Raw genomic sequence first — 25,145 nt, 5'->3', positions numbered from 1 at the left:
CCTACTTCTAGACATTTCCTATGGGGAGAGGGCTAACTAAGGAAGTTTTCTTCTCACTCCATCCCCAGTGCCCATGAAGTAGGACTTGCTGGGTAAAAATGGGTCTGAGGTAAAAACACACACTGAGTTCATCAACAACCAGCCTAACAATCTTTAGCAAGTTCCATGACGTCCGGGAGCCTGTTTTCTCCTGTGCAAAATACAGATACCAATACCCACTTCACAGGGCTGCTATGCAGATTCAACACAAATATTTGTAAATCACTTACTATAAAACCCAAGCTCTAAGTAAAAAGTTTAGTCTCTCTTAAAATTAGTCCATAGAAATAGTAGTTACTCAGCCCTGTATCATGGTGTTCTGGCTCAGAGATCCAGGATGTCAAAGGATAAGGGATCAGGGTGAAGCCAGGACAGGCCTTGGCCTAGGGGTCTCTGCCTCCACTTCCACTAGCACTAGGCCCCATAGGCAGCAGGAGAGCCCCAACTCTCATCCAGATTTTGAAAACCTACACTGCACCATGACTCTACTCTCTTATCTGGCTCTAGATTTTCTCTAGTTCTCAGCTAAGCTTCTGGAAAAGCTGGGTTATTGATTGCATCCTCTGATAATAAAACAAAAACAAAGAAAACAACTCAGGAACTCTAGCCTGTCATCTCCATTCATGCTCATGCTAAACTCCCCTGGTTTCCCCCCCCCCCCGCCTCCTTCTTACCCCTCCCAAGGCAGCTGGACTCCCAAGCCGTCAGTCACAATCACTCGCTCCCCTGTTTAAAACTTGGTAAACTCTCCCCCACAAGTTGAGATTTGGCCTCTTTCACCTGAAGCCTGAAGCCCTTTACAATCTGGCTCCTGCACGTCTGTCTGTCTTTGTTTTGGTCATCCCTCCCTCTAAAGATAAGAAACTTGCATTTCAGTCATAATCATTTACAGTGGCTAAAATGGCTGTAAATAGCTAGAGTTTCATGCCTCTATTTGCAAATTCCAGAATACTGGTGTAGGCGTTCCTTCTGTTTGTGTGTTGCTTTCATTGGTTAATGAGTAAAGAAACTGCCTTGGCCTTTTCATAGGGCAGAACTTAGGTAGGCAGGAAAACAGAACTGAATGCTGGGAGGAAGAAAGCAGAGTCAGAGCAGACGCCATGGATCCTCCACCTGAGATGGACGCTGGTTAGAATCTTTCCAGGTAAGCCACTGCCACGTGGTGATATACAGATTAATAGAAATGGGTTAAATCAAGATATGAGAGTTAGCCAAGAAGAGGCTAGAGCTAGTGGGCCAAGCAGTGATTTGATTAATACAGTTTCTGTGTGATTATTTTGGGGCTAAGCTAGCCTGGCAGCCGGGACAAACAAGCAGGCCCCCCTGCAACAGAATACTCTTTCCAGATTGACGAGCTGGCATAATCTGACCTGTCTTGCGAGTTGCAGCTGATAGGTAATGTGTTCGGGGACAGAATTCCTGGACTTCTCACCTTTCCCATGCTTCTCCCTCCCCATTGTCTTCCTGACAGCATATATTTACACCCTAACCAGTTTCTACCATGGCTCTTCCTGTTTATTCTCATCCTTTCTCTGGAATTTCTTGAACTGAACTTTATCCTCCACCAGGCATCCTGCCAGTGTTGACTCCTCACACCTACCCATGAGTTTAGTGCTATGATTATCCCCATCCTGCAGCTGAGAAAACCAAGGTTTAAGGATCTAGGTCAGTTGGTGAGTATCTCCCAGAACACAAGGTTAATAAGGGACGGGCTGTAGAACTTAGTCAAGGTTTAACCATGGTTCTGAAGTACTTGGTCTTTACTCATTTGAGGGGCACAGTAATTCTCAGAGAAGCTTGCTGAAAAAGTGGAAGTCAAGTCTTTTTAGGGCCACTTGTCTTATTGTCCTAGAGAACATAGAACATAGAACCTTAGGGACACCACAGTGACCAGTATCTGTAGGCTCTTCCTTCTGAAATAGAGAAAAACAGATGAGAACCTCTCCAAAGAAGGAAAAAAAAAACCCACAAAGCTTCAGGTACTGACGGAGTCCGAGTTAGGAGTTTGCACAAAGGCAGTGAGCCAAACTTAGGGTGAGGAGGTTAAAACAACACAAAATGAGAAAACAGTCCTAGTCGCCTGGGCTGGACCGACTGGTGCTGGGAGAAAAGCGTGGGGTGAAGGGCTGGTGTGGAGCCAGGCAAAGGGTAGAGATTCGGAAGTTTGGGCTCTTACTGCCACCTGGTGGTCAGCCTCGGAGAAGCAAACGACTGGGTCTAAGGGTACATGCTTAAGGCACAAGGCAGGGAAAATGGGTCCTGGCTCAAGGCATTTTTTCATTCACTTATTCATCTACCCATCTGCCAACTTATTTCATTTCTTTATTCAACAAAGGTGTTTCATAATAAAAATATTCTGAATACTAAGAATAGAGCAGAGAATCAAACAAAGAAACAAACCTCATCTCAATGAGCTTACATTGTACAGGCGAGAGCATTTAGGCATATCTAATTTTAATATACATACATACACACACATATATGGAGAGAGAGAGAGAGAGAGAGAGAGAGAGAGAGAGAGAGATGCTGTGTTAGTGAATGCTATGAAGAAAAAAACAAAGGGAAAGACAAAACGGTCTCCATTCTAAATAAAGACCTGCCGAGAAGCTGCGATTTGAAGGAAAACAGACAAGACTAGTAGCAGGTAAAGGAGGCAGCCGTGATGGTGCCTGAAAGAAACTGGTTCTGGGTGAGAAAACAGCCTAGGAAGGACCTGAAGGTACGGCCAAGTGCATTGTGACTGAGGAGCAATCTGGAAGCCGGTGTGACTGGAGCAGAGGGAACAAGATGAAAAGCAACAGGACAGGAAAGGAACCCCAGTGAAGGAGGCAGAGGTTAGATCATGTGGGATTCTGGAGGCCCATTTTTTTGTACTGAGTGGATGAGACAGGAAGCCGTGGGTGGTAATTTACTCAGGGTCACCTGATCTAGCAACTGGCATGTGTCACTGTCTGAAAAGCCTGTGTTCTGTAGTACTGATAGGAATAGACACAGAGATAGAACAGAAAAGCGAACCCAGAAATAGACCGCCACACGTTTGCCCAACTGATCTTTTTTAATTAATTAATTATTTTTTAATTTCATTTTACATTCCAACCAAAGCTCTCCCTTCCACCCCTCCCCTGCTCCCCTCACCTCCCCCACAGCCCACCTCCCATCCACTCCTTCAAACAGGTAAGGTCTCCCATGAGGAGTCAACACAGTTTGGCACAGTTAGCACACTGGGGGCAGGACCAAGCCCCTCCCCTCTGTGTTAAGTCTGAACATGGCATCCCCTCATAGAGAAAAGGCTCTAACAAGCTAGCTTCTGCACCCCTACTTTCAGGGGCCCCTCAGTTAACCCAAGCTTCACAACTGTCTCCCACATAGAGAGTCTAGTTCGGTCCCATGGAGGTTCCACAGCTGTCCGTCCATAATCAGTGCATTTCCATGAGGTCAAATTGATCTTTATTTTCTACAAAAGCAATTCCATGGAGGATAGTCTTTCCAAAAAAATGAAGCTAGATCAACTGCACAACTGGAGTCAAAAAAGAGGCTACAGAGATGGGTCAGCAGTCAAGAGCACTTGCTACTCTTGCTGAGGATGCAAGTTTGGTTCCCCGCATCCACACAGGGTGACCACAAACACCTGTGTAACTCCAGCTCCAGAGTAGCCACCCAAACCTGACAACATGAACCCATTCACCAGGACCCATATGAAGGTACTAGGAGAGAATCAACTTGATGAAACTGTTCTCTGAATTCCATAAACATTCTGTGGCACAAGCATCTACATGCACACACACACACACACACACACACACACACACATCCTGCACATGCACAAAAAGAAATGCATTTTAATGCAAATTTATAGAAAAGGCTTTGAGACCTAGGGCAAGGTTTTAGGTGACATCAAAAACACAATCAACAAAAGAAAAGTATGATGCCAAATTTTATGAAACTTAGAATGGTTTTCTGGACAAAGTGGTGCACACCCTTAATGCCAGCACTTGGGAGGCCGAGGCAGACAGATCTCTGAGAGTTTGAGGACATAGCAATTTCCAGGACAGACAGAGCTACATAGTCAGACCTTGTCTCAAAAAAAATTAGAAAGTTTGTTCATTTAAAAACATGTTTTATTCATATAAAAACATGCAGAAACACAGCAGCTTTGTTCTTAGTACCCTAAATCTAGAAACAACCCAGACTTCTTCACGAGGTAAGTGGGCCAATTAACTATAATATATCCACACCATGGAAGGGTGCTCAGTAATACAAAAGGGTCAAGCTATTGGCACACACAACAATTTGGATAAATCCAGAGCACTGCGCTGGGGGATGGGGGAAGCCAGACCCATAAGGTTACATACTATGTGATTTCATTTACAACATTCTTGAGATAACAAAATAATAGGGATGGAGACAAGCATTTTGGTTGCCAGGGATTAAGGATAAAAGAAAGGAAAATGGTGAATGTGGTTACTAAAGGGCAAACCATGAGACCAATCCTGCGGGTGCAGTTCTGCAATTCTAACTACTCAGCAGACTGAGGCACGAGAATGTCAAGTTCAATGCTAACTCGAGCAATTTAGTAAGACCCTATCTCAAAATAATTTTTTAAAAAAAGAGCCAGAAACAATACTGAACTTCATATGGAAATACAAAAAAAACACAGGATAGGGCTAGAGAGATGGCTCAGTGGTTAAGAGCATTGCTTGCTCTTCCAAAGGTCCTGAGTTCAGTTCCCAGCAACCACATTGTGGCTCACAACCATCTGTAATGAGGTCTGGTGCCCTCTTCTGGCCTGCAGACATACACACAGACAGAATATTGTATAATAAATAAATAAATAAATAAATAAATAAATAAATAAATAAATAAATAAATAAAATATTTTAAAAAAAACTCAGGATAACTAAAACAATCCTGTACAATAAAGGAACTTCTGGAGGCATCACCATCCTTGACGTCAAGCTCTATTATACAGCTACAGTAATGAAAACAGCTTGGTATTGGCATAAAAACAGACAGGTGGACCAATGGAATAGAATAGAAGATACTAATATTAATCCACAAAACTAATGAACACTTGAGTTTTGACAAAGAAGCTAAAATTATACAATGGATAAAAGCACCTTCAACAAACAGTGCTGCCATAACTGGATGTCAACATGTAGAAGAATGCAAATGGATCCATATCTATCATCCTGCACAAAACCCAAGTCCAAATGGGTCAAAGATCTCAACATAAATCCAGCCACACTGAACCTCATTGAAGAGAAAGTGGGAAGTTGATGTGGGAGTGTCATATATCAATCTGTTGATTTCATTGGTTAAGCAATAAAGAAACTGCTTGGCTGGCCCTGATAGGTTAAAACATAGGTAGGAGGAGTAAACAGAATAGGATGCTGGGAGGAAGAGGAAGTGAGGTCAGACTCTGCTCTGCTCCCGGAGAGACTCGACAGCTCTGCTCTCTGGAGCAGAGACGCCAGGCTCCGCTCTCCCAGGCAGCTTCGACCCAGGATGGACGTAGGCTAGAATCTTCTCGGTAAGCGCACCTTGGGGTGCTTACACACATTATTAGAAATGGGCTAGTCCAGGTGCGAGAATTAGCCTAGAAGAGGCTAGATAGAAATGGGCCAAGCAGTCTTTAAATGAATACAGTTTGTGTGTGTTATTTCGGGCATAAGCTAGCAGGCGGCTGGGGTGCTGGGGACGCAGCCCCACCACTCTTATTTCAACAAATGTCTGCCCAACGTGAGGCTAACTGAATACACAAAAAGCCTGAAAAGGCTTGGGAAAGAATGGAGTGAAGCATGTTTTCTTGGTAGCAGCGATTTCTCAAGTCTGCTCCGCTTGCTAGAGGCAAGCAAGCTCTCTCATCTAAGAGAGGCTTCCTGACTCAGCTTCAGCTGCAAAACCCTGCAGCTCATTAAGAGGTCCTGCCACGAAACACTTAAACGGTGTTGACAAAAAGCTGAACGCATGCTTTTCGGTTTTCAGCCGTAGCAGGAAAAAAGCTGTGCCGTTTAAAAATGCTGGCTTTCTGGGCCGTCCTGCCAGGGCAAACTGACTGAGGCAGAAGGGCTGACTACAGAGAGAGGACTTGAGTGTTGTCTGTTGTAGCTTGCTGGCTGGCAGGGACCTTGTAATGCCATAGAGTTGTGGCAGTAAACATGGCTACAGCCTGTATATCTGCCATGAGGCTGGAAAGCTAAGGAATGGACTGGATCTACCTGGCAAAGCCACAGCTTTAATCCTACCCATATTGCTCAGTAAATTAAAGACTCATGTGGTCAGAAAAAGAGAGATATACAGTAAAGAGAGATTCAAAGATAAAGAAAATGTTTAAATGATTTACAGTGTGTTAAAAATATATGCAAGCTAAAAGTTAAAAGTTCTTAAAAGTAAAAAAAAAAGGAACAAAAAGAATAGTTGGGTGTGGTAGTACACACCTTTAATCCCAACACTTGGGAGGCAAAGGGAGGTTGACCTCTGTGACTTCAAGGTGTGGTAGCACATGCCTTTAATCCCAGTTCCTAGAAGGCAGAGACAAACAGATCTCTGTGAGTTCAAGGTGTAGTAGCAAACACCTTTAATCCCAATGCCTGGGAGGCAGAGACAGGCAGATCTCTGAGAGTTCAAGGACAGCCTAGTCTACAGAGTTATTCCAGGACAAAGATACAGAGAATATAAAATAAAAGTAAAAATAAACGAAATAGAGGTTAAAATAAAGCGTACAAAGATGGAAAATACACAGAGAATCTTGATACTGTATACTATTATGCTCTCTTTGAATTGTTTGAATGCTGAGGAAGGAGCAACAGCTGCCAAAAGATATTTGTTTATAAATGCTGCTGAACTAATCCAACGTAGAGATTTTGATGCCTTGACTTTGAAATTTGGATCTAAGGACATGATACTTTGGAAAGGAGTTTCTTTTTTTGTTTTCACAGAGGATGAGACCCTGTTCATTTCTTCTATTCCGATATGGTATGATGGACCACGCCCTCCTGAACGGTTGCTGTGAATACCTTCAGAAAATTGCTTCGCTCAACTGCCAACTGAGATGAAACTAGCACACAGGTTATACCATGAAAGACCTAATTAACGACGCCCCCATTCAGCAGGAAGCAGTTTGGAGAGAAAAAACTGCGCCCATGTTCCCAAATATTGTTTATAAATGTTCTTTTACATTTAAAGGGGGATATGATATAGATATGAATAATTTGCATTAGTATAGATTTTGCTTTATTGATAGAGATTTAAGGTCAATTTTGAATGTATATAGGTTGTTAATGAATAATCATTAATAGTAGTTAAGCTTGTAGTTATGTTAGTTAAGATTTTCTAGATGTGCATAGATATATTTTAGATAGGCATTCTTCATATCTTTCAAAGGCTAGAGAATATGGCATTTTACATGTTTTAATAACTTAGGACTTTTCATGACAATGAGACACTCTGCTCCTGGCAGCACCAATCTACTTCAAGAGGAAGATGGGCATCGAAGAGGATCCTTATGGAGTTTGATAGCCATTTGGGCAAGAAACTGCTCTTGCCTGGACTATTGCATAAACTGGACACAGAGAACCCGCAGAGAGAGGACTGCTGAACTTGCCTAAAGGTGAGATGATCTTTCGGGGTTCCTGATTCATGAAAGAGTCTGCAAGACATTCTTCAGGACAAGCAGATAGTGACTGCCTTTGAAATTTCCTGCTTTGTGGAAATGTCTGCTGGAAACTATGGGCCTGTAGGCCGAAGATGGATGCCCCAACGGTACAGAGGAACTTTGGGTGACTGTCCAGGCAGCGAGATGTCTCTGTCATTTCTAGAGTTTTGGATGTTAAGTTAAAGCCTTCTTTTTTTTTTTTAAACAGAAAAAGGGGAAGTGATGTGGGAGTGTCATATATCAATCTGTTGATTTCATTGGTTAAGCAATAAAGAAACTGCTTGGCTGGCCCTGATAGGTTAAAACATAGGTAGGAGGAGTAAACAGAATAGGATGCTGGGAGGAAGAGGAAGTGAGCTCAGACTCTGCTCTGCTCCCGGAGAGACTCGACAGCTCTGCTCTCTGGAGCAGAGACGCCAGGCTCCGCTCTCCCAGGCAGCTTCAACCCAGGATGCTCGTAGGCTAGAATCTTCTCGGTAAGCGCACCTTGGGGTGCTTACACACATTATTAGACATGGGCTAGTCCAGGTGCGAGAGTTAGCCTAGAAGAGGCTAGATAGAAATGGGCCAAGCAGTCTTTAAATGAATACAGTTTGTGTGTGTTATTTCGGGCATAAGCTAGCAGGCGGCTGGGGTGCTGGGGACGCAGCCCCGCCGCTCTTATTTCAACAGGAAGTAGCCTTGAGCACATGGGCACAGGAGACCACTTCCTAAATATAACACCAGCAGCACAAACAAAAATTAATGAATAGAACCTCCTAAAATTGAGAAGCTTCTGTAAAGCAAAGGACACAGTCAGCAAGACAAAAAGGCAGCCTACTGAATGGGAAAAGATCTTCACCAACCTCACATCAGACAGAAGGCTAATCTCCAAAATATATAAAGAACTCAAGAAACTAGACATTGAAATACCAAATAATCCAATTAAAAATGGGATACAGATCTAAACAGAGAATTATCAACAGAAGAAGGTCAAATGGCCAAAAGACACTTAAGGTCATGCTCAACCTCCTTAGCCATCAGGGAAATGTAAATCAAAATGACTCTGAGATACCATCTTACACCTGTCAGAATAGCTAAAATCAAAAACACCATTGATAGCTTATGCTGGAGAGGATGCGGAGTAAGGGGAACACTCCTCCATTGCTGGTGTGAATGCAAACTTGTACAGCCACTTTGGAAATCAGTATGGCAGTTTCTCAGAAAATTGGGAATCAACCTACCTCAAGACCCAGTGATACCATTCTTGGGTGTATACACAAAGGATGCACAATCATACTATAAGGACATTTGCTCAACTATGTTCATAGTGGCATTATTGGTAATAGCCAGAACCTGGACATAGCCTAGATGCCCCTCAACCGAAGAATGGACCAAGAAAAAGTGCTACATTTACACAATGGAGTACTACTAAACAGTAAAAATCAATAACATCTTGAAATTTGCATGCAAATGGATGGAACTAGAAAAAAAAACATCCTGAGTAAGGTAACCCAGATCCAGAGAGATAAGCATGGTATGTATTCACTCATAAGTGGATATTAGAGATAAAGCAAAGTATAACAAGCCTATAATCCACAACCCCAGAGAAGATAGGTAATGTAGTAGGAAGGCCACTTGTGCATTTCCCAGCAGTCCAGACTCCCAAAATAATCACACAGAAACCATATTATTTGCAAAACTCCTTGGCCAAGAGTTTAAGCATATTTCTGGCTAACCCATATCTTAAATTAACCCATCTCCATTAATCTGTGTATTGCCACGAGGCTGTGGCTTACCAGGTAAAGTTCCATTGTCTGTTTCTAGTAGGGCTACATGGCTTCTCTTGGACTCACTTTCTCCCAGCATTCAGTTTAGTTTTCTCCCACCTAGCTCTACTCTACCCTATCACAGCCCAAAGCAGATTTCTTTATTAATCAATGGTATTCACAGCATACAGAGGAGAATCCCACATCAAGGTAACAAGGAGAACCATTAGAAAAACATACATGGATACCCCTAGGAAGGGGAAATAGACAAGATCTCCTGAGGAAAAAATGGGAATGTCAGGGTGGGGAGAGAAGGGAAGGCAGAAAGGAAAGAGGAGGGAAGAAGGGGAGGGGGAGAAGAACTTGAGGGAACAGGATGGTTGACAAGGGGGAAGGATAGAAAAAGGAGAGTAAAGAAAGAGATATCTTGATTAAAGGAGCTATTATGGAGGTAGCAAGAAACCTGGCACTAAGATGCCACAAAGATGACCCTAGTTAAGACCCTAAGCAATAGTAGAAAGGGTGCCTGAACTGGCCTTCCCCTGTAATCAGATTGATGACTATCCTAAATGTCATCATAGAATCTCCATCCAGCAACTAATGGAAGCAGATGCAGAGATCCACACGGAACACTGGGTTGAGCTTCCAAAGTCCAGTCAAAGAGAGGGAAAGGAAATAAAATAAGCAAAGGTGTCAAGACCATGATTGGGATACTCACCGAAACAGCTTACCTGAACTAATAGGAGCTCATCAACTCCAGCGTGATAGCAGGGGAACCAATATAGGATCAAACTAGGCCCTCTAAATGTGAGTGACAGTTGTGTGGCTGAGGCAGACTGAGGGGCCACTGGCAGTGAGACCAGAATTTATCCCTACTGCTTGTACTGGCTTTTTGGAACCCATTCTCTTTGGAGGGATACATTTCTCAACCCAATGTGTTAGACTTTGTTGACTTCCCATGGCAAGCCATACCCTCTCTGAGGAGTGGATAGGGGGTGGGATAGTAAGGAGGGAGTGGGAACTGGGATTGGTATGTAAAATGAGTTAAGATAGTTTTTAATATATATACATATATATATATATATATATATATATATATTTAAAAAGAGCCACAGATGAAACTCAGCAGTGGAGTGTATACCTAGCAACTGTGAAGCCCTAGGCTCAATTCCCACTAGCAATAAATAAGCAATCAACACACGAAATATTTGTGATGACACGGTTCTGCATCTTCACTGTGGCCATAGATACTTGAATCTCCAGGTGTGGTATTACCACACAGTGTAGGGGTCTCTGCAACCACCATGGCCAGAGTAATGATCTGTGGGAGGCAAGAAAATATTTCGGTTCAACATGACTTAGCCTGTGTTGGTTCAAACTTTGTGAGTCTGACCTCGTAAAGTTTATATTAGGCATATTTAAGCACAACACAATTTGGTGAAAATTTTCCTGGTGATAATTAGCTCAGTCCCCTGTGCACAATAAAACTTAAGTGGTGACTACATCAAAACTCTTTGTAATGTACATGTGACACCTTCCGTGAAGATAGGTTCAATAGATGGACTACATGTGACACCTTCCATAAAGATAGGTTCTTTAGATTGACAAGCTCATAATAAGAGCCTTGGGGAAGATCTGGTGTGGTCTTAGCCACTCAGATATCGAAAAGGTCACCAGGCTATTAACCACGTCTGCTCCCAGCCTTCTGGGTAGATAACAGGTTCTGAATCTCTCCCTTTGAAAGAATACGATTACGTGTTTAACATTCCTGGTTTTCCCTATGGCTCTCACACCATGGAGCCATACCAGCATGTGCACCTACACAGATGAGTGAGTTAACATAAAGCTCATATAATTGCCACAAGCTCTACGGATTGTATCAAGGTCAGTTGGCTGATTCTGATATTGGCAAGAGGAGGGTAAGGACAGGACCTCTCTGTAACTTTCTGTGGTGAACTATTTCCAAATAGGAATTTACGATGGAAATACCGCATCAGCTGTGCTTGGGTCCCTGGACGCTGGCCAGGGACAGCAAAGGATGAAGAATGGACAGACACAGAGATACAGTGAAACTGGGATCAGGTGGGGTCCTCTAACGATGCTGGTACCACTCCAATACTGCTACCACTGTCCCTACCATTGCAACCTGGAATTGGACCCTGGGGAGAGTGGCTAGTCCCAGTAGGAGGTCTCTGTAAGTGAGCAGTCTCAGGCTGTAAACAGCACAGTTGCTACTCTTTGCCCACACTGATCAACCATTCATAATCGGACTCTGGAGCAAAGCTTTGCCATTTCTCTTGAACCTGCCCCATATGAGTAACAGTTTTACCTGTTTCCATGCCCCAATCAGTCTTGGAGACCTCAACAGCCATGCCCAGGCCAAAACACATATTCAATCAGGATTTTACTCACTGGGGGTTCCTCTGCTCCCTGCACAAAAACAAAATTCCATGAGAAATTCCAAACAAGAAACTTAGTGTGTTACATTTAAAAAAAAAAAAAGTGTGAAGACCTGCGCCATCTCAGTTTTAAAAAATCAAGTGGAGAAAAAAAAACTCAACAGATTTGCTAGCATTTGTGCCTGCAAAAGAAGTTCCTCGTGGAGAGAGCTACTTATGAGCTGACTTTAGTAAGAGGATGCTCAAGATGACAGTTCCTCCCAACACTTATTCTACAAGTGGGAGAAATGAGGATGGAGATAAGAGGCTACTTGTTCAAGGCCACATGGCAAAGAATAATAGAAATAAAATCTGCTTGCTTCCTCGTTTCTCTGAGGGACGTGGGAGGGGTGAGGGCAAGAGGGGACCTCTGCCTCCGACTCTACAGAACTGCTAGTTAGGAACTTCAGTATGCTAAGTGCCTAGCCCAGTACCTGGTACAGTCAGTCCTCTTTAAGCCAAGAATTTTCTTACCCCCTTTGCTGGGAGAAGGAGCACTGTGCCTTCACAGTTGGGACAGATAAAACTGCAGCTACTGCAGGAAACCACCCCATCTCCTACCCCCCCCCACACACACACACACAGACAGAGTTCTAAAACTCTAGCATACAATGAACCTGGTGATATCCTGAGGGTACTTAAATCTAAGAGGCTCACCATGGAGATGACTGGAGAAGAGGGGCATTCAGTTTCTATGGTGACAACCTGAGGAGCAAGGATGTGACTTGGAAGAAAGGTTGGGGTTCATGGAATCATTTCCATGGAGATGGGTAGGGGCCTCCTTGAGAGTCACTTGAAGGTGGGGGTACAGTACTTAGAGAAGTAAAGCAACTTATCTCCATAGCAACAGATAAAGAAAGGGTGGGGTCTTCCAGGGAACGTCTGTCAGTAAGATTTTTAACTATGATGTTAGAAACTACTAGAGGTTTTGATAGATGACATAAACTCATCTTCTGTGTCTCTAGTGTGCCTGCATACTTGGGTATAACAAACTGCAAGACCCTAGCACAACTGAAACCATGTTGGAGACACCATTCTGAATTGAGGACCCAACACAGAAGCCCCAACACAGAAGCCCCAACAGCTGCCAAAAATAGAAACAAAGACTAATCTATCAAAGACCTAACCCATAGTTCCAAGATCCAGAAAAGTCCTAAATGTACTAGCCTTGTTGTTTTTGGGGGGGTTTTTTGTTTGTTTGGTTTGGTTTGGTTTTTTTGGCTTCTGTAGTTTTGCTCCTTGCTAACTGTTCTTGCTAACTGGAATGTGTCAATCAGGATGTGCGCATACATTATGTTCACTTGTACATAAAAGACAAAGGATGGCGGGGCTCGGGGCTGCATAATTTGGGTGAGTTTTCATGCAGTTGCTGGCCAGCAATACAGATGTTCTATTTAGCTTTACAAGTGTCCACGCATTCTCCGGTAGAATTAGCTCACAACATCAGGAAGACTGAACTACTGAATCCACTGGAAACTCTTCCGTGTCTGTTGGTTGAAGCAGTCCAGACATTAACTAAACTCGGTAAAGCTTACTCTACAAATAGGGGAGATACAGTAGCTCTAGCTTGTCTTTCCTGGTCTGCGGAGGCAGGAATTTTTGTCTATTCTACTCAGTGTTTTGAAGATAGCAGACACTCGAAAAATGTATGGCAGGTGCAGAAGTCATCTCTTTCTTGCTACTGCCATCAGTAAGCCTCACACTACTGAGATCCTCCAGATTCCCTGCATACACTGTCATCATTCAAGACTTAGTCTGGGCTCCGATGAAAGGCCTTCCGTTAGCACCCCACTCAAACCCTTCTCAAGGGTGTTTCCATCCTAAGCCCTGGGTATGGCTATAAAAGCATCTACCCCTCGACACTGAAGTCTCTCCCCTCATGTAATTGTTAACAGCTCTGGTAGTAAAGCCCACACTTATTTCTACCATAGCAGCCAGCACAACGCCTGGCATATAAAAGGCGCTCGATAAATATTTAGCCAAATCAAACACCTTGCCCTGGTCACCTGGGAAGTGTCTTCCAAATTGAGAAGATGCCTAAGATTGGCCTGCAGGCATTTTCTTAGCTGCTCATTGAAGTGAGAGGGCTCAGCCCACTGTGGGCAGCGGTAGTCAGGGCACCTGGTGCCGGCACCTGTAAGGAAGCAAGCCGAGCAAGCTGGGAATGGTTGCGGGGAGTGGGGCCTGATTTAGGCCCCGTATCTAACAAGCACCTTAGCTAGCATGAGCCACCCTAACCATTCAGCTTGGTTCCTTTTACTTTCTATGCACCGAGGAAATGTGCATTCTTTGTCTTTGTCCTCCCCTCCTGCAGGAGAGCGTAGTGCTTAAGAGCATAGGCTCTGGAGCAGATCTGAGAACTGATTCTGCCTGAAGGTAGCATTATTTATTGAGCTGATTACATTAACCTCTCTGAGCCACACTTTAATCCTCTGTCCAGCACCTATTTCTCATGGTACTGGTGAGAACTGAGAACACGTGTATGGAGTACTTTAGCACAGTCGCCGCCGTCAAAGAGTGGGCACTTGGAGCTTAGGTGTTCCTATTATTATGCAAAGTCATTCATTCTTCGTTGTGTCCCTCCTGAACAGGTGGCAGGTGTTGAGATGGGATAAATCAAGCTGGAGAATATACTCCCTGGCCTCCAAGACCCCTAGGTCTACTGAGAGATAGATGTGACTAAAGATAACCACAATCCAGTACCATTCCAGAGAGCAGAGTAAGATGCTGTAAGAGCTAAGACGAGGACTGGGACTGCAGGCCCGAGATTCAGTGTCCAGTATGGAAGGTATGAGAAGGAGCTAAGAGCAAGACCTCACCTGCAGAAGGAAGATCAAGAAATGTTGCCCTGGGCGGGAGATGGTGGTGGCGCACGCCTTTAATCCCAGCACTTGGGAGGCAGAGGCAGGCGGATCTCTGTGGGTTCAAGGCCAGCCTGGTCTACAAGAGCTAGTTCCAGGACAACTCCAAAACTACAGAGAAACCCTGTCTCGAAAAATGAAAAAGAAAAAAGAAAGAAATGCTGTCTCTAGTTTCTATTGCTGTGATCAAACAGGATGACCAAAACAACTTGGGAAGGAAAGGGTTTATTTCCACTTACAACTCTCAGGCCACACCCCATCACTGAGAAAAGTTGGGGCAGGAACTCTAGGTGGGGATCTGGAGGCAGGAGCTGAAGCAGAGGCCAAACAGAAACATTCCCTACAGGATTGCTCCCTTGGCTTGCTCGGGCACTCGCTTATGCCACCCAGGACTATCTGCCCAGGGGTAGCACTGCCCCCAAGAGAACTGGGTCGGCCTTCCCACACCAATCATTAATTCAGAAAACGACCTACAGACTTGCTTACACGCAATACTCATGGAGGCATTTTCTCAATTCAGAGTCGCCCCCCCCCCCAAATAACTAACTTGGGTCAAGTTGGCATAAAACAAACCAACAGAAGTGTTTCTGCTCTAATCCTGGCACTCAAGAGCCTGAAGAAAGAGACTGAATTTCAGACCTGCCTGATGTAGAGAGAGGCAGAGTAAAGAAGTGCTGCCGCCAGGGGAAGCAATCTTGGAATTCAGTCAAGAGTAGTGAACAGATTTGCCTGGGGAGAAGAGCAGTGAGGGCAAAAGGCACAACCCAAGTAAATACTTGAAGGCCTAAGAGAACGTGATAGGGAGTTAGGAGTTTGCCACAAATCCTGCTTAGTATCCCCGAAGAAACACAAAAGAAAAGAAAGTCAGCAGGTGGATCAGAAAAGAGAGAGCCTTGAAATCACGTTAGGGGGAATGACCTTTAACAAAATGTCTACCACAGCCAAACCTCTCCTCCTCATTCTTCTAACATATCTTCGTTCAAATACTTAGCAAATTACTTTGGACTCTTCCGTTGGTGTATAGACCCTTTGAGGTCTCATACTTTGAGTGATGCTCTTCAAATCCACAGTGCCTGGCATTCAAGTAGCACGTACGTCTAGAAAAATGGAAGAGATGTTTTTGAGATAACACAGCTATTCAGCAGTAGATGTGGGACCCTAAACCAGGCCATGCGGGTCGTTTGAGCAATGCATCACGTTTCTCAGACTTACATATAGAAACAGAATTTGTAAAAGGTACTTAATGTAGTTGCCACTGAATTGGGCAATTTTTTTTTCCTTTCATGAAATTCTTTGGACTAGGCAGGGAGATTCAAGTCTCCAAAAACACTTTGTGAAGAGACTTTCCTTGGTAAGCACAAAGAGTTGTTTTGAGAAAGTTACAGCCTGGTTTGGGGTCTTGGCATTACACTGCACACCATTCGATGTCCTTTGGTGCTACTGCGGCCATTAAAGACACAACATGGGTGGTGCGGAGGCAAAGCACAGTTCTCGCTCCAAAGGAAGTAAGGGATAGTTTATTCTGAACTACATGTCAGTGGCTACGACACAAGAAAGCAAATCCAGGTTCCCCTTAATAAAATGGCCCAGTGTGGAAGAGGCTGCACGAATGGTAACTGTCAAAGAACAAAAGAAAGTCACAAATAAATCCATTTGTCAAACACATTGGTGAGGATGTCAGGTAGGCGAGCACCCCTAACAGAGTGGGAAGTACAGTCTGTATGTCTCCGAGATGGTACTTTATACCCATAGCTTCAACGTTGGTAGTAGCTACTGCTCAGCTAAGTTGAACAGTGCATCCCACAATTTTCCCTAATACTCGAATACAGAGGTTAAGAGGGCTAACAATCACCCTGAATCATTTGGCCCTTGGTCTACAATATGTCCTCTGCCCCAGATCAGGCAGGACTGGCTGGAATTTTCAGCACAGAGAACTACACCGCAGTGTTGATTACCACCCGCTTAGAACAAAACAGCCAGAGACCTCTCGAAAGTCCAAGAGGTTCCCAATGGCCAGACACATGAATTTACACAGGCAAAGGAGGAGCTGCTCTATAGTACTCCTCTCATGAATCACACAAGCTGTTATCCAGTTGTTTTTTTTAAGTCTGTCCGTGGTAAGAGTCAACATGATAAATGACCATCCATCATCTCTATCATGGAGTCACATGGGGAAGGCCTTGGAAGATACTTTCATTTCCACGGTCATTCACAGATGCTTCAAATGTGTTCTACTGGTCTTCCTAGTCTCATAGGCTCCAGTTTCCTTCATTACAACTCAGTTAATTTTAACTGTGTGACCTTGATCAAGTAGTCCAACCCTTTCTAGCTTCCATTTCCTCCTATGCAAAGCAATGGGGCTGTGTGAGGTTAGCTGCCCGTCCTTCAGAGGTGCCTGGAGCACCGCTGTGCAGGTTGGAGAAAGGGTCTTTCTGAGTTTGCAAGAATCTGCCTGATCTATTCAAAGCTGCCTGTAGACCTATCTAAAGCTTGTCTTGGAAAAGACTCATTCTACCACAGTGTTTAAATACCAGTATGTTTTCTTGAATTTTAAGGGCCTTTGTACTTTCCCTAAACGAACATGATGTAGTAAATCGCTCATCTCAACAGGAACTTAATATGACAAAGTGTTTTATGCAGAGAAACACAACAAACAACTCATTTTTATTACTTTTTTCTAACTCTTAAAACATTGATATCATCATGAAATACAATGCTTAAAATGACAGAACCCATATATAATAGGCACTTGGAAAGCAGTTAGCAATGCTCCAAAGGAAGTGGCTCACAAAGGTCAGTACCAAATTACAATTCTGTGTATTTTTTCCCCTCTTAGGAAACATCAAAGGTGTATCTTAATCCAAACAAATGCAGAAAAACAGTTTATCTCCAGTGTCACAGTCGCTAAGTTTCCAAGGCTCCTCCACAAATATCATCTACCATCTCTGTATTTCTGGCAAAGGTTAACCCTGAAACATCAGTTTACCAAGGTGACACAAAGTATCAGAAAATCACCTGGGAAATTCACAAGTGCGTCCCTCTGCCTTGGCAAGAGGGGGTTGTTAGTCTCATTGGACTGGGTAACCTTTTCAGCCTCTACTTAGGTCCTGGTTCCCTCTCACTCTTGCAAAGCACTGTTGCCAATTCGTTCATCTCACGTGAAAAGCTTTCTCTATCTTTATTCTTTTATTTGTGTGTGAGTGCGCGCACGTGTGCGTGCACGTGCATGTGTGCCAGGTGTGTGCAGTGCATGTGAAATCGGGAAGAGGGAGCATTTGGTAATCTGGAGCTGGAGTTACAGGAAGTTGTGAGCCACCTGACGTGGGTACTAGGAGCTGAGTTCGAGTCTTCTGGAAGAGCAGGAAATGTTCTTAACTGCTGAGTCATCTCTCCCCCTTTATCCATCCCAACTGAAGGCTGACGAATAGAAACATTTGAACTCAGAAGACATTAGCTTTGTCACAAATGGGTTGGTTGAGTCACCTATTTTCTATGTAGATTTTTTTTCTGATTTTTGAGGCTCCCTACTTCCAAATCCTGACTGTAAGTCTTATCTAAGAAGCCATCTGTAGGGCCAGTGAGACGGCTAAATGGGTAAAGGTGTTTGCTCTCAAGTCTGCCGACCTGAGTTTAATCCCCAAGACCCACATGGTGGAAAGAAATCACTCCCCCAAATTGTCCTGACACACACACACACACACACACACACACACACACACACACACACGTGCGCACTTACAACATAACATATGTGCCCCCCAAAATAAATAAAGTTGAAAAAAATTAAAAGAGGCCTTCAGAATGAACTATCTGGAAGCGTGGAGTGATTTGTCATGTCTTGGTTGCAGTACAATGCTGCCCTACATTCTCCTCTAGTTATTTTTATATGAAAAAAAAATCCCTTCTCATCCATATTTAGTTTAAAAGGCTTATTTTCGGGGGCAGACAGTGTGTCTTCTATTTAACTTAAATCTCCTAGGACAACTCAGAGAGTGCCTGACTTAATCAATATGTACTTAGAACTATTTGCTCAAAGCAAAGACATGCTTTCCTTCAAAGCTCTGGAGCTCTATTTTACATCGGTGCGGTATGACAGGAACATGAGCGCCACAAATGTAACTTTAAATTTCTAGCCAGCCAGATGGCAGATAATGGCACTTGCTGCACAAGCCTGGCAACCTGAGTTTGATCCTGGAATCCACGTGAAGGTGAAAAGAGAGAACGGACTCTCCAAAGCTGCCCTCTGACCTCAGCACATGTGACCTGGCATGTGTGCCTAAACACATGTACATTACAGGCACACGTTCAATAATTAACAATAATAGATGTATAATATATTTACTTTAAATATATTGGACCAGGAACGTAGTAGACACAAGGTTCTATGTTCAATCCCCAGCACCAAATAAACCAGGTATGACTGTACTCTGCACCAGTAGGAAGGTATTAGCATCACTCAAGAAGTGGAAACCGAAGATCAGAAGTTCCATATCATCCTTGTCTATATAGCAAGTTTGAGAACATGTTTCAAAAGAAAGGAAGGAAAGAAGGAAGGAAGGAAGGAAGGAAGGAAGGAAGGAAGGAAGGAAGGAAGGAAGGAAGAAAGGAAGAAAGGAAGAAAGGAAGAAAGGAAGAAACTAGTTGGCGCGCATTTTGAAAAATAAACAAAATATGGCACTAGCTCTGTAGACCAGGCTGGTCTCGGACTCACAGAAATACACCTGCCTCTGCCTCCCGAGTGCTGGGATTAAAGGCGTGCGCCACCATCGCCCGGCCTACAAAATTTATTTTTAAGAATGCATAACTGAATATACAGGTATATATTATTGGGGTGGGGCGCTGGGAGTGCAGTTCAGTTGGTAGGACGCTTGGCAAGGATGCAGGTGTAGGTTGTATAGGTTTGACCCCCAGCACCACACAAACGGAATACGGTGGCACACTCTTATAACCTCAGCACATGGGATCAGAGGTTAAAGGTCATCCTCCTTCAAGGCCAGCCTGGATTACATGAGACCCTGTCTCAAAAAATATTGTCATTCAACATGTAGCCAAAATGTTAAGATAATTTACATGTTTTGATTATGACATTGAGGTATAGTTTACTTTTTACAACACATCTCAATTTAAAATAGCCACATCTAAGCACTAGGTGGCCACCTAATAAACAGCGCCATTCTGGATTCTGCTTTGCAAAGAGATCACTTTATTTTCTATTCGTATCATGATGACTCTGGGTAACTTAGTACTCAAGCCAACTAGAACGTTATCAGATTCATTCTGGTAAGGTAGATTTGTAAATCACTAGCTACTAATGCAGGTGATCCGTGCTGTGTGCGTGCACAGAAAAAAACCTGTAGGCTGGCTGAAAGGCACGGAGCACGGGGAACAAGAGTTAACGATTGCCAGAAGTAAAGTGTGACTTCAGAAGAAAGTGACAAGAAAGAAAGGCAGCCGGCTGTTGGCAGGTGGGAGTTGCAAGTTTCCAAACTTTCGGGATCAAAGAGAGAGGCCTCATAGGGTGCCGCCCCAAAAAGCATCCGAGTGTGTGGGGACAGAGGCGGGAAGGGGAACCGGCGGGTGAGGATTGGTTGGGAGCAAGCAAGAGTGGTGGGGACGGAAGACGGAAGGGAGCAGGCGCCGGCTAGGGCAAGCAAACCCGCGAACCCGTGGCCCCTGGGTGCCGGGACTCTATTTGGGGACCGACTTGACTTGCGAGGAAAGGCCGGCAGCTGACCCAACCCGCACCGCACCCACGGTCGCCCTCTCACGCTAGCTAGCGCTCGGAATTCAACCCCGCCACTCCCGGGTCTCAGAGTCCTGGGAACTTGTTAGTCCACTTCTGGCCTCCTCGAGCCGATCTTCAGTAAAATAGCTTCTACAACTTTAAAACAGGCTGACTGCTGAAAATGAGTCCATAGAAACGGTTGCCAGGGCCCGTAAACTACTACTCCCAGAAGTCATTTGGGACACTTTGGTAACAAGCAATTGGCCAATGATGTACTGTTTCCTGTGTCGTGAGACCTTTTGGGCTCTTTACTGAGTTTACCTTTGACTTCGGTCAGAATTGTTCCGGGTTTCTTTCTCCCACAAGATGGCAGCGTCTGAAGACGAGTTACTGCTGCCGCGGCTTCCGGAGCTCTTCGAAACCAGCAAAAAACTTCTGGAGGAAGTGGAAGTAGCAACTGAACCCTCCGGCTCCCGGACAATCCAGGATAAGGTGTCCAAAGGACTGGACCTCCTTGCGAAGGCTTCTGGAATGTTATCGGAACTTGATCTGTTCAGGTAAGGGGGAGAGGGTAGTAACCGCAGAGCGTGATTGCTTAGCAAGGGTGGAGCCATTGCGCCTGGGTGGAAAGGACCTTTAAGGCTAAACTCGCGTGGTTCTTGCTTGCTCACTCTGTCTGCATTCTTTTCATTGTCCACATCTCTTCTGAGATGGTTAATATCCCAGGACAATGCTCCCTAGTGTACGGCTGACTGCTCGGCCTTGGGTATGCAAACTCAGCCACTTTCTTTTAATCTGGCCAATGCTGTCTTCTCTCTGCAAACTCTGTTCTTCCCCAGAAGCAAGAGCCACAGTTTAATGCCCAGCCAGGCTTCACGGCCTCCTCTTTGCTCTTTCCAGCCGCAATGAAGATTTGGAAGAGATTGCTTCCACCGACCTGAAGTACCTGATGGTGCCAGCGTTGCAAGGAGCTCTCACCATGAAACAAGTCAACCCCAGCAAGCGTCTAGATCATTTGCAGCGGGCTCGAGAACACTTCCTAAATTTCTTAACTCAGTGTCATTGCTATCATGTGGCAGAGTTTCAACTACCCCAAACCAAGAATAACTCAGCTGAAAATAACACTGCTAGCACCTCCATGGCCTATCCAAATCTCGTTGCTATGGCATCTCAAAGACAGGCTAAAATAGAGAGGTGGGTCAATGACTGTAATTTGAGGGCTGCAGTGCTCTTGGGGTGCATGTGTTTGTGTGTGTGCGTGTGGACTGCAGAATGGTGTATGCCATTCTCATGGTTCTTTATTGAACATAGGTCATGGTAAAAGCAAACTTTCCAGAGTCTTGAGAAGCCTCTGCCATTGTTGAGGGGGTTATACCTAAACTGCAGGATTTCCACACCCCCCAGCACACACCTTATAGCGGTGTTTACTATACTGACCTTCGGGATTAGCAAAGTATATCCTGACTTTTTCCATGCCCGGACATATGCTGTCTGTATGGGGTAAATATCACAGATGTAGAAAGTATTCTGTTCTATTTATTGAGCAGTTCTCTTCAGGAGTACAAGCTGAGATGTGTTATGTCCTTAATTATAGTCCTGGTAGAGCATCGTGTGACCTTAATGTTGTTTATTCTTAGATTTAAAAAAAAAATGCAGTGAATGCTCAGTGTCTAAGAACAAAGTTAAGCACTGGGGATGCAACCTGTTTGGGTGTTTGTATGAATGCAGGTGATCACTGTGCTCTGGTGTGGGCAGGTGGGATAGAAACAATGCGAGTATAAGATGGTACGAGGAGAGATGCATGGGCGCTCTGAAGAAAGCAGTCCAGGGAACAAGGGAGAAGAGCAGGCTCCCAGCAAAGGGGATTTCTATTCTCAGGTGGAAATGTTAGCCCGAGGAAGGAGAGAGGAGGGGTTAGCCTAACGAAGTAATGGTGTCATTCAAGCCACAAAGGCATTAGATAAATAGTATTGGAGCGGGGCTGTGTGGAAAGAGAAAAAGCGTCCCCTCCCAAGCAGCAAAATAAGGCTAGAGCAAAATGGTGGTGGGGAGTGGGCAGAACTATTGATGAAAGAGTGGGGCTCACATCAGAGAGAGTTTGGGATGTGATGGGGAAGGAGCAAGCTTGAGAGGTCGTTTGAGTCCCGGCTCCATCATTAGTTACTCCGGGATTTGGGGCAAATCACTTCACTTCCCCAGGTCTAAAATTGAGATAATAAGTCCCCTTTCATAGACTATTGTATGGAAGACTAACAGACATACGTATAAAGCTCTTAGTGCAGCTCAGTGGCTGGCACAGTAGGCATTCACGGTCAGGTGGAGGTATATATTTGTGGTTAAAAGTAAGATCACAGAATTGGAGCTCTGGGTTTGAGTGTCAGCTTTCCTTACGGATCATTGGACTTTGGTAAGTTATTTAGCCTATCTAAGCCTCAGGTTCAGTCCTATGTGAAATTAAATAACAATGGTCCCAGTTTAATATGGTGAAGAAGCAGAAATTGGCTCAGCACCTATGAGTAAATAGACAGCAAAGTTGGGTTATAAATAAAAAATAGAAGGACAAGGAGTTGGAGGGGGAGTTAGAGTGAATCTGGGAGGAGTTGGGGGTGAATATGATCAAAATACACAGTATGTGTGTATGAAATTCTGAAATATTTCGTAAAAATAAATTTAAGTTATAAAGTAAATCAGGATGGGGAGAGCGTAAAATCGGTACTGTGGCATGTTAAGTTTGCAGTACCTACAAGACATCTCTGTAGAGATGTCCGACAGAATGAAGCTCAGAGAGGTCAGGCTTGTGCGTTAGAAGGTTGAGAATTAGGCTATTTGACAAATAGTTATGAAGCCTTTCATGAATGCCGGGGACTGTTCTGGAGTTAGAAAACCAGCCAAAGTCAGCGCAGTCGCGCAGCTTTGATTGTGGTAGACACAGACAGTGAGCTGGTAAATACAGTCAGCCTAGCACCCAAAAGGCACCAGTGTTGATTCATGGCACATGTGCACACGGAAACACGCAGAAAACAGAGGAGAGGAAAATTGGAATTTCTCAAGTTCGGGTGCTAAGGGTATGAAGAGTAATAAAATGTAGGTAGGGAACAGTTAAGTCACAGGGAATGATTTTTCAAAACCGTGGGCTAGACTGAGACAAAATGGATTCCAGAACCCTCTCTCTGACACTGTGGACTGGCCGCCCATAGGCATAGATCAGAAGCTGAGGCAGTGACGTTTGTGTCCCAACAATTACCCCCAGAAAAAAGCAGAAGAGATGGAGAGAGGTAAGGGAGAACACGAGCTGGCTGGAGGACGAGGCAAAGGTTCAGAGCACAGTGGCCTGGGAGATGAAAGATCTCTAAAAATAGAAGCTGTAGACTTCCTGAATGTGAAAGCAATACTACACGTTGTTGAAAAATTTGCAAAACATTTTTAAATCAAAAATAAGCCTTAATCTTAGCATTCGTAGATGTCATTGTTAACTTTCTGCTGTATTTTCGTTCAGATATATAGTTATTTTAGTTAATAAATTATAAACAATACTGTAAATGCAGCTTTTTATCCTGGTTTTAAAACACTAATATTGTGAGCACTTCCCCTGTCATTTGAAGCCATATTTGATGGTTTTGTAATACTCTATTCTATAGTTGTACCATAATCACTTAAACTATTATTGTCAAGTTTTTAGATCCTGTTTGGTTTCGTTAGCTTGCATTTGGGGGTATGGTTTTGCTTGTTGTTTGATTTGTTTTTGATGTGTGTGTGTGTGTGATTCTAAGTGATGCTATGAACAAACATTTGTACTCCTTTGGTTACTGTTTCCTTGGAATAGATTCCTCTTTGAATATTTTGAGACTCGATGTGTGGCAACAATATTGCCCTCCACAAGAATGAAGTCTTAAAGTATTTCCCATTTCACAAGTCCTGGATGTTAACACTAGAAAGTTCAATTAGTTAAATAGAAAAAGGTATACAATTTTGATTTACATTTCTTTGGCATGTAATCTTGATCTTTGAACATTTTCTTTTTAAAAACTGTGTGACGGGTGAGTTGTCAACGCTGCATTTCTACTAATGCCCCTGGACTCATGTAACTCTCCTCTGTCTCTTCTGACCATGGGTCTCACAGCGTTTATGGGTAATTGCATATGTGCTAGCGTTTCCTGTTTCTTTCTCCTCCTTTTCTGCTGTGGTGCTAGGGGTTGATTCCAGGGCCTCATGCATACTAGGGAAGCACTCTACAGCCCCAGCTCGAAGCCTGCCGTTTCACTCCAAGTGTGCCCACATACCCGCTCGTCACTGTTTCAGTAAGTACACTGCCATTCAGCTGGGTGTGTAAGCGGGAAACCTAGAAGGTAACTTCAAGACCTACCTTTTTTTGCATTTTGCCATCTAGTCCATCAGCAAGGCCTGTCAATTCTAGCAACAGAAGGTGTCTTTTCCTGTTGTCTTCCATCTCCGCTAGCACACTTTGGTCTACGCCCTCAGTACCTCCCGAGCTTAAGTAGCCAGGGCCCTGTGTAATCTGGCATCTGTTTCTCCAGTCTCATCACGTGTGGTTCTTCACTTTTCACTGGACGCTAGCTACATTGACTGCCATCCAGGTCTTTGAACAGACCAGCTCCTTCCGTCTTTGTACGTGCTGTTCTTTTTATACTAACTATTCTTCATACGGCCGATTCTTTGTTG

The 25,145-nt window shown here is 44.0% G+C and overlaps 1 protein-coding gene across 1 annotated transcript in view; it reads left to right on the top strand.

Moving 5' to 3' along the window:
• Positions 1 to 1,092: 1,092 nt before the first annotated feature.
• Positions 1,093 to 25,145, top strand: part of Igbp1 (immunoglobulin binding protein 1) — a 44,004-nt gene continuing 19,951 nt past the window's right edge. The window contains exons 1-3 of the mRNA XM_050119680.1: positions 1,093 to 1,183; positions 20,803 to 21,022; positions 21,366 to 21,659. Of these exons, the coding sequence (XP_049975637.1) occupies positions 20,832 to 21,022; positions 21,366 to 21,659 (485 nt within the window). The 5' untranslated portion in view covers positions 1,093 to 1,183; positions 20,803 to 20,831. The remainder of the gene's footprint in view (positions 1,184 to 20,802; positions 21,023 to 21,365; positions 21,660 to 25,145) is intronic.

Source organism: Alexandromys fortis, unplaced genomic scaffold, assembly GCF_014885135.2.
Source record: "Alexandromys fortis isolate MF-2015 unplaced genomic scaffold, M_Fortis_MF-2015_v1.1 scaffold_155, whole genome shotgun sequence".
NCBI lineage: Eukaryota > Metazoa > Chordata > Mammalia > Rodentia > Cricetidae > Alexandromys > Alexandromys fortis.
The sequence above is the reverse complement of the archived record's forward strand: the minus strand, read 5'-3'. Positions and strand labels throughout refer to the sequence as shown.